We start from the raw sequence: 9,301 nt of genomic DNA on the forward strand, positions 1-9,301 counted from the left end.
AAACCAAATATTATACAAGTGTCTTCACCTACTGGTTGGAAAAACAATTCTGTGTGCTCTTATGTTCTTGTATGTTCCATATTCTTCTGTGTTCCAAATGAATCATTTTTTGAACAAATGTCTGCTTTATCAAGAAAACCAATTTTCAGTTGCCCCAGTGGGAGTGTGAGGGCTGTGCATCGTGTAAGACCAAGTAACTCAAATGGAACGCAAAAAGATTGTGGCTTAAATTTTAGAAGTGACTAAAAGCTTCGGTATACGTTATGAAAGACCTCACTTTTTAGATTTTTCAGCAGTTTCTGAAAATTGGCCTCTTTTAATGTTTCCAGGTTGGATAAGAGAAATTACTAATAAATTCTCAGAGCTTAAGCCTTGTGTTTTAAAACTATTAAATATTGGCAGATCTCTCTTAGGCAAAGCCTTATGGAGCCAGGTTCTCGAAATCAGAGGTAGCTGCATTGTGATTCAGTGAGAATTTTGCCTGTTCACTTCAGCAGAATTTTTTCCTCGGAAATGAGTGCAACATAATTGCTTTATTATTTGTATTCACAGCCCCCAAATTCAGCTTTTGATAAGATCTGTGTCTCACTGGAATTAATTTTTGATTTCTTCCTTCCTCAGACACTGTGTTTCTGGAGTGGGGCTAGGGAAAGGTCAAGGACAAGAGCTCTCGCTCAGTGGAGAAGTAGACGACAACTCCCTCTCTCCAGAAGCTTGTTATGAATGTAAAATCAATGGCTATCCCAAGAGAGGAAGGAAACGCAGAAGCGCTAATGAAACTGCAAATGAAGCAGAGGTAATTGACCCTTTTGGGGGGAAAGGGTTTGTGGCTGTCTTGTGAAAGCCAGTGTCAAAAGAAGGTGTGCCAAGATAAAATCCCACAGGAGAAATGTACACCCCAAAGAAAGTATAGCAAAGAGCTGGTTTGAGATGTCAGGTAGTCTGTGGGGGGGCTTTCTGAAGTTGTTCACTGTCATTAGGCAAAGGTCATCCTCTGAAGCCCCTGCATACCTAATATCTATGTCGCATCAAACACTAAAATAAATGCCCATCCAGCTGTCTAGAGGGCAGTCTTCTCACCAGCAAAGCAGGCTCATGGTGTCAGAGGATGGCGAGTATGTAAAAGGTTTGTGTGGTCTTGTGGCCAGAAAGGCAGGATGTGTTGGTCAGGATGGATGTGGACCCTGCCAAGCAGCACCATGTTGTGTGTCTGCGGCTGGAGCCCTCTCCAAAGCAAAGAGAGAGCTCTGGACACAAACACCTCACCTGGAGGGAGTCCAGGACTGCAGCCCTTCCTGGGGCTTGTCCAGATCCTTGTGGTCAGTCACCCAGGTTGCCATCCTGGGGCCAAGGCAGCCAGTGAGGCCACGCACAGTGCTCGCCACTGGCCCAGGCAGCAGAACAGGAGGCAAAACTTTGTTTGTCATTGCTAGGAAGTCGCTGGGGACAGAGGCAGGTTTCCATTTGCCTGTGACTAGGATGGTAGTGTCAGTGTCACACTTACCATCTATTGCGATGTTCACACAACTCCACTTCTTCCTAGCTGTTGCCATTGACTTATTTTTATTAACCAAATATTCATAAGTGGTTTCAGCACTTACATTTACACGAAAACTAGTCTGCTGTGTGACAAGTTTTGTCTTTATGCAAAGGATAGGCATCCCTTTTCACTAGTCCTTGGGGGACGTATGTTCCTGTAGTTTTTAGCAAACATTTCTCCAAAAGGCATTCAAGTAAATCCTTCCCCACGCTCCTCCTGCTGAGGTTTGTTCTGAATTGATTCTGAATTACAACAGTGAGACATGATGGGATTGAGGTGGTTGCAATTCTCTGTGGTCTTCAGCTGGACTTCCAGCACCACGTCTCCCAGTATGAGTGCAGAAGTCGTAGTAGAAGCATGATCTTGTAATTAATGTTACTGTAAGTCCCTCTTGCACAAAAATCAAACTTTTTCCATTACCTGGGGAGTCCCACATTGGCTTATTTTAACCACTTCTAATCTAAAGTCAAAATGGCCCAGTCTGGTCATCCAATCCTATGTCCAGCACCAGTCACTGGGTTAAAACTTACTGTTCACATTAATTATATGCAGACTTCAGCAAACTGTAAACAGGTTGTAGAAGTGTCACCAAGTCCATAGTCATTTGACTTCTCACTTTTTCATCCAGTCAAAGATGACAGTGATGTTACAGGTGAAGGGATCTGCCTGACCTGGCCAGAGAAGCAGCAGGTCATGGCAAGTCTCTAGACTGTGCAGGTATTTGTCATTCAGCTGAAAGTATGTGTCTGGGTTTGCAAATGTGTGTGTTGCATTCTACATATAACCAAGAGACGCTGAACACTCTTGTAAAATGTTGCCACACCATCACTGTCCTGAGCTAAACGTCACCTGTACTCTGCTCATGTGGATGTGCCGAAGAGCTTGCTTTTCCACGCGTTACAGGAGATTTGGGAGCCTGTTAGCTGTTCCCATTAGGTGCTCAGTGCATGGTGCTCTGCTGATACAGGAAGACAGGAGAGTGCTTTTGTCCAGAAGAGTGTGGATGTTTGATTTTGGGCAGAGTGGGTTTGTAAACTGTGTTTCTTCAGTGTGTTTCAGTACTCTCTGTGATTAGTGCTGGATTTGTCTCAAAGGTGACGCAGAGCTTCCCTTGCTTTCCAAATGAAAATGTTACAGCCAATGTGCTGTCTGAAAGGTTATCGTTGCAGCGTGACTCATGCACAGGGGACTCAGGGGGAGCCCAGTTACCATCACTCGGAGGTGAGGGGCGATGCTGCTTTTCCAGCACCCCCTGCACCCACGGGCCACCCCGGCTCCACGCCTAAACAAAGCGAACCGTGAAAAGCAGCACCCCTAAATGACACGCCTCCCCCACAGGCCCTGCTGTCTTCTGCATGTCGTTGTTCACATGAGCTTGTGGTTCCCCCGATAGAGAGGAGGCGTATGCCTTTGTAGCAGCATGGTCACAGACTGGTCGCAGACTCCAAGCGTGGAGAGGCTTTGTTTTCAGGCAGCGGGACCCACACACAGCAACCTTCAGTGTGTGTCTCAGGCTCCCGTTACCCACACAGGGACAGTCACAAAGACTGTACTTTATCCTGACACGTCCTAAGCCCATGAAAGTGGATTTGACAGATGAGATTGGAGAACATCCGTTTAGAAATTATTTAATTAATAATGAATGAGCTGGGTAAGAAATACATGCACATTGGCGCATGTGAAATGCTCTGACAAAGCCATCTAACGTCGTTTGTTCTTGTGCAGGATCAGCAAGAGCTGGAGCCGCCGATCAGTCTCGCCAGCTGGGATATTGAGAAAGCAGCAGTCTTCTCCATCAACATCTCGGATCTCAGTAACAAAGATCGCATCCTGGAACTGCTTCCTGCCCTCACAACACTGACAAACCATAACCGATATTTAATTGACTCTGGAAACGAAGACGGTTTCTTTAGAATCAATAAGAAGGACGGGATAAGTTACCTTCATTTCACAAAGAAGAAGCCAGTGCCTGGAAACTATTCATTACAAATCAGTAGTATTCCACTCTATAAAAAGAAGGAACTTAACCAGCTTGAAGAGAAACATGACAAAGACTACCTCAGTGGTGAGCTGGGAGATAACCTGAAAATGAAAATTCAGATATTGCTTCATTAATTCATCAACCAAAGACCAAATAATTAAACCAAAGATAGATAGGTAGGACTGAATATTCCTCCCAATCAGATTCTCCATATCATAGGTACAATCTCACATGAGTACATTTGTATGAACGAGCACTATTATATTATTACATAAACAAGGTACAGGATGAATACCCTAGCTCAAAACAACCACTTTCTCAGGCTTTTAACTGTAGCTGAGCTACCTTGATATGTTGAATCTTGAAAACTGGGACTTTTATCATTGGAAGTTGGCCACTGATGCTGAGACACGTCATCATTTCAGCAGAGGTACAAGAATGTGCTTTCAACTGATGGACAGCTCTATTTTTGTAATTCTTAAACTTCGCTTCTCCAACTACAACTTACTAGGTCAGCCATTTATGATATCCATTTGGTGCTAGTAAATTTTCAACCTAGATTTATAAATGCACTGTAATATTTACACAACTTAGAAGCCAAAATTGCCATTATTCAGTCTAAATACTTCAATCAACCAAAGTTAGCTCAGTAGTTTATCTCAGTTATGCCTATAATACATTACATGTAAATTAAGTGTGTGTATACTGTAATCATGCTATTTTTATCAATGAAGCATTTGTAAACTAGATTAATAATACCCTTAATGTGAGGGTTTGTAATGGTGCTTATAAGACCAACTACTTGTTAACTGTATACACAAACCTGATGATAAAGTTTCTGTGACTTGCCAAAATGCACTGAGGTCAGTAGGGACCATTAAACATTCTCAAAAGTCAGATGACAATCAGTGCCATCCTACACCATGACATTATGTAACGTGTCAAGAGTACCCATAGTCATTCATATCAAGAAGGGTTCAATGTCATAAATGTCACAATAAAACAGTTCTTTTTTTAGTTTATTCTGTGGCCTTGTGTTATTGCTACAAGTGTGATAAACTGCATTCTTACGTTTCAGGCATTATGGGTAGGGTTGGTTGTGTATCTGCGCACAGGTGACTTCTCCTTGAAGGTGTGCTGCTGCCATTTGGTCAGTCTTCATGCAAAGGAGGAACGGAAGAAATACAGAAACCTTCACAAATCTGAACAGCAGCGGACCTCTGTCAGATTATTCTGTGACTCCGGAAAGCAAGTTAGAACATTTCCAATGACTTGAGCTGAATAATCCCATCAATAAGTAGCTTTGATAGCCAAAACATGCAGAAGCAGATGTTAAATCATTATACAGAAAACATATTTAATTAATTTGAAAACCCTTGTTTGCTAAAACTGCCTTGACTTAAGATATTCCATTCTTTTAGCCCCACTTCAACAGCTATTGTCAAATAATCTAAGGCTGATAAAAAAAGGGATAATCTAATACCAAAAGCCATCACAAGTTGTAGCTGGGTTTAATATCAAATGAATTATTAAATAGTGCGGGTGTTCTTGTATACGCAAGTGCTGTGGTGTATCTTTTAGCAGCAGAATATTGTACTGAGGTGTGATGCTATAAAATCTCGAAGAAAAAATAATGCCAGCTGTGTCGCTGAAACTGCTGATTGAACAACACTGTAGTTGATAGAAGGAACGTATATTGAACTATAATGGCTTTGGAAGGGAAATGTACTGTAATAATTCACCCCAAATTGTATTATGTTCTGTAATTAGATTTCAGCTCTCTTTGATTTCTTCTGCATAACAAATATAACTATATAAAAAGGAGCTTGTGCGCAGGGTTACTTTGATATTTTTAATAGAACATGTCTGGATTTTATTTATCAGTGTGCCAAAATGTTGAACAGTGTATTTTTTCCACATGTTGCATAACTATGGCAAAATATAATCAGAGCTTTGCAGCTGTAAATGGCACTCTAATTTCAGCAGGTTGGGAGTGATTTTTAATGCCAGCGTCAGTGTGCAAGATCATACGGTTTATAGTTAAGTGTATGGTTTGAATATTTTCTCTCCAGCCCTTAAACACCGAGAGGAACTGAGGAGAATGGTTCCAGAAAGACCTGTCAGGACTCTGTCCGGTGGAGTTGATTTAGCGTGTAAGCTGCTGTGTGACACCTTCTCGTGCCAAAGGTTCCTTGATTGTTTTCTAGCAGCCCCAGTGTTGCCTGCACGGTTCTACAAATCACCTTCGGTATGCTGCAGAAACAAGAAATCTTGACAGCATCTCTTCTAGTGATTTAAAAATGGAAAGCCCAGTCTTGCTGTACGGATCTGCACATAAAAATCCATTTTCTTGTGCAATTATTCAGTTGTCTCTTTGCAGCAGTGCCCTTTAACTGGTATGTCGTTTTTGGCTGTCAGTTTTAGTTGCTATATGTGTACAGTTATTTACATTAGCTTGAATTTCTGCAGTTTCCTTAGGGTCTCTGTGAAGCAAAAGGGTTGCATCATAATACTGCCCGAAAACTGCAATTAAGAAGTGGTTTGTAACCTACGGTGCAATTTAAAATAATTTCCTGTATTCAATTTGACGATGGGATCCCAGAGTGACTCTAAGCACTAGACAGACTGAAACAGAGGTCTTTCTGAATGTGTATCCTTTTGCAATTAAAGGATATTTTTCAAATTCAAGGAAATGGTGAAATCTTTAATTATTTGAAATAACAGCGTGGCTTCCCTCCGTTGCGATTGTGCATATGAGTCGGCATAGATGCATGCATGGATAATAAATACAATTTTTGGCTCACAGAGTTTAACAAAGATGGCTTGTTACTGTACATTCGAATCATTCTCTTGTTGTGTGTTGTAACAGTATCTTGTAAACCTGACAGCTGACGTGTATTTTGGCAGACCGTGACTGTTTCCACAGTCTCCCCTTTAAGCTGACTTTCAAAGGTCCCGAAGCGTTTGCTTTCTTACAGCAGGTCCCAAGGGGTCACACTCAGGTTTTCTCTAAGATAAATATTCTACGCTGGGATTCAAGTTCAGCTTTGTGCTTTGGAAGAGCTAATCTGGTCAAGACTTCTCTGCGTGGCCAGGCCTGAGGTCTTTGGAGGAAGAGACGCCATGACTGGTGCCGAGCAGCTGCCTGCGCCTTCCTGGGACCGAGCTCGGGCTTTGCCGGCAGCGCCAGGACAGGTAAGTGTGGGACGAGGTAGCGGCACCAAACCTCCTGCTCCAGGCCACGCTGCGGGGGTGGCGCTGGCAGGGCAAAAGCTGCCTCACCGCTTTTAAAAACCAAAGGAATTTTTGGGATTTCCCCTTTAAACCGATGCCGTACTTGTACCATTAAAGCCTCACCGTACTCCCACCGATCTGATGGCTTCGGCCAAAATGAGCAAAGTTAACAGCTCCTGTTGAGCTGCAGAGCTGCTAGTTGCTGAGAAGGCACCAGAGGAGAAGGAGGCAACTTCTCTTCTTTCAATTTCACCGTGTGACAAGAAAATCCTTATTTTCAGTTTTAGAGGGGGAGCCAGAGTTCCGCAGCTGATGCGGCCAGGGCTGCCCGTGGAGCTGCAGGAGCTGCGTACCCCTCCCAGTGCGCCCGGCTGCCCCATGCCAGGTAGGACGGCAGCTAACGGGATCCACCAGCTTCCCAAAGCGGAGATGTCTGGGCCCAGGGTCTTGCCTACTTCACCCTCTCCCTGAAGCAAATCTTTCGGCTTTCTGCTTTGGTTGGCTCCATGCTTGCAGGGGTGGCCAGCAGCTAAGGCCAAGATGTGATGTACAGCAGGTTAATCCAGTAAATCCAGGTTGGCAGTGCACTACCAGAGTATTCGCCCAGAGTAAGCCCTCATAGTATCACAATTTTGGCAGAATAACGCTCAGCAAAAACTCTTGTGTTCAGAAAACCCCAGAGCTTTTAGTTGTTGTCCGTGGGTAGAGCATGTTGGATGCCTGCAGAAACCCCTGTGGCCCCTCTGCGAGCTCCTGCGCTTACACGTCTGTGCAGAGGGGCTGTGCCTGCCAACTGCGGGTCCGGGGATCACGCTGGTTCTGGATGCTGTGAAAACTTAAGACGGGGTGAGCAGACACCTGTAATTTGGGGCAAAATATGCCATCGTTTACGCCAATGAAAATGCAAATGATTGCAGAGGTTGCAGTAGTAGCAAGAGGGAAAGAGAAGGGGAGTGGGGAGAATGCTGCAGTTGTTCAGTTGCCCAAAGTGCCGCGACACACATGGCTTCTGCTTCACCCACTGGTCCTGCACCAGCCCCGGTGCCTTGTGCTCCTCCTGGGCTGTCGCTTACAGGTCCCCATGCAGGCACTGCAGTGGCCAGCAGCCGTCCCCACACGCCACAGCTGCTTTCAGAGCCGGCGGAGGCCCCGCTGGCAGCGGGAAGGTGGAGGTGATCAGCGGCAGGATTCTGTGGTGCTGCCGCGTTCAGTGTGTGCTTCGTCAGGGTCCTTGGTGCCCCTGGAGAGACTTTGAGGGCAACGCCTGGTCCCTCTGGAGTGAGCTGCTTTGGTTTGCCTGAAAATGAGACCATCTTCTTGTGCAGCAAAAACCTTGAAGATGCTGATGACTTCAGTGCTGACAAATTCCATCTACTTCTGCTGTCCTTAAAACTTGCCAAATATTTCACACCCTCATAACAAACGCTTTTGAGGAATATCACACCCAAGCCAACTCCTCAGTTATGAGCTTCCCATTGCGTTCGGTGGAGGAACCTTGAGGCCACAGAGGTCACCAAAGTGTTTGCTTTTGTATTTCAGGCTCTCCTTTCTATTTCTAACGTGGCCCTGTGCGGCGCAGCGATGGCGGGAAGCGGCCGTGTGTCTGGCCGGCAGCACTGTGCTGGCAAAGCTGGGCTGCAGCCCCGTGTTGGTGCCGGCCAGTCCAGCGTGTGCTGTTACCGCTTGTTAGCGTAGAGCTGAGTCCTCAGCCTGCTTAGACACACACTCATACGTGTGTGTAGAAATGTATGTATGTTTTTCTGAGGAGGCTAGACAGATAACTGTATCTCAGTGCTTCCAGGCTGAAGTCATGCTGTGCTAAACCTTTGCTAAGTACCCAGGAAGGGCTTTTTCTCCTTCCCCGTCTTGGGCCCAGCCCTCGCCCCAGCCTGGCTTTCACATCTGCAGATTTGTTTATGAGCTTCTCTATGGCTCCCAGGGCTGTAGGATGGAAGTGCCTCGCAGGCACGTGTTGAGCCTCGCTACACCCTTGTGAGGTCGAGATGTGTTTGTCATCCTCGTTTTACAGGGCAGGAACCAAGAACCAGATGTCTTGGTTTGAGAGAGCCCATAGGCAATGGCCGTTCTGCCAGGAGCAGCCCCGAAGTACTGAGGCGTCCCTGGAGAGAAGGACAAGGAGCCACATGGTCTCATCAGCTGTGACGGCCCCGGCAGGTGCAAAGCCATGGGAGCTGCCCCTCTGCACTAAAGCACGTCTCTAGCAGAGCCCCAGCTGCTCCCTACACTCTTTGGAAAGCTGGGGGCATGGCCCCGTGGCTCCAGCGTACATCCCCTGTGGTGGTCATCACCAAAGGTACCCCACACTGGATGCAGATGCAGCGGTACCAGTTAAAAAAAAAAATAAAATAGTGTGACAGTGCCCAGTAGTTTTCTGCTGGAAAAAAGATTTTGGGTAAGTATCCAGGTCAGTGGGCTACACGGGGATAATTAAAAGTGACACTGCTGGTGAGCAGGACCTGGGCTCTGCCAGCTTCCTTCTCGTCTCTCAGGCTGCTGGACGAACCAGCCAGGAAAACAGGACTACT

General features: G+C 45.6%; 1 protein-coding gene across 1 annotated transcript in view; it reads left to right on the plus strand.

Annotated features, from left to right (window-relative positions):
• Positions 1-5,142, plus strand: part of FBN1 (fibrillin 1) — a 154,825-nt gene extending 149,683 nt beyond the window's left edge. Inside the window, exons 64-65 of the mRNA XM_074155888.1 lie at positions 622-796; positions 3,266-5,142. Of these exons, the coding sequence (XP_074011989.1) occupies positions 622-796; positions 3,266-3,655 (565 nt within the window). The 3' untranslated portion in view covers positions 3,656-5,142. The remainder of the gene's footprint in view (positions 1-621; positions 797-3,265) is intronic.
• Positions 5,143-9,301: the final 4,159 nt, after the last annotated feature.

Source organism: Numenius arquata, chromosome 11 (genome assembly GCF_964106895.1).
Source record: "Numenius arquata chromosome 11, bNumArq3.hap1.1, whole genome shotgun sequence".
Taxonomy (NCBI): Eukaryota; Metazoa; Chordata; class Aves; order Charadriiformes; family Scolopacidae; genus Numenius; species Numenius arquata.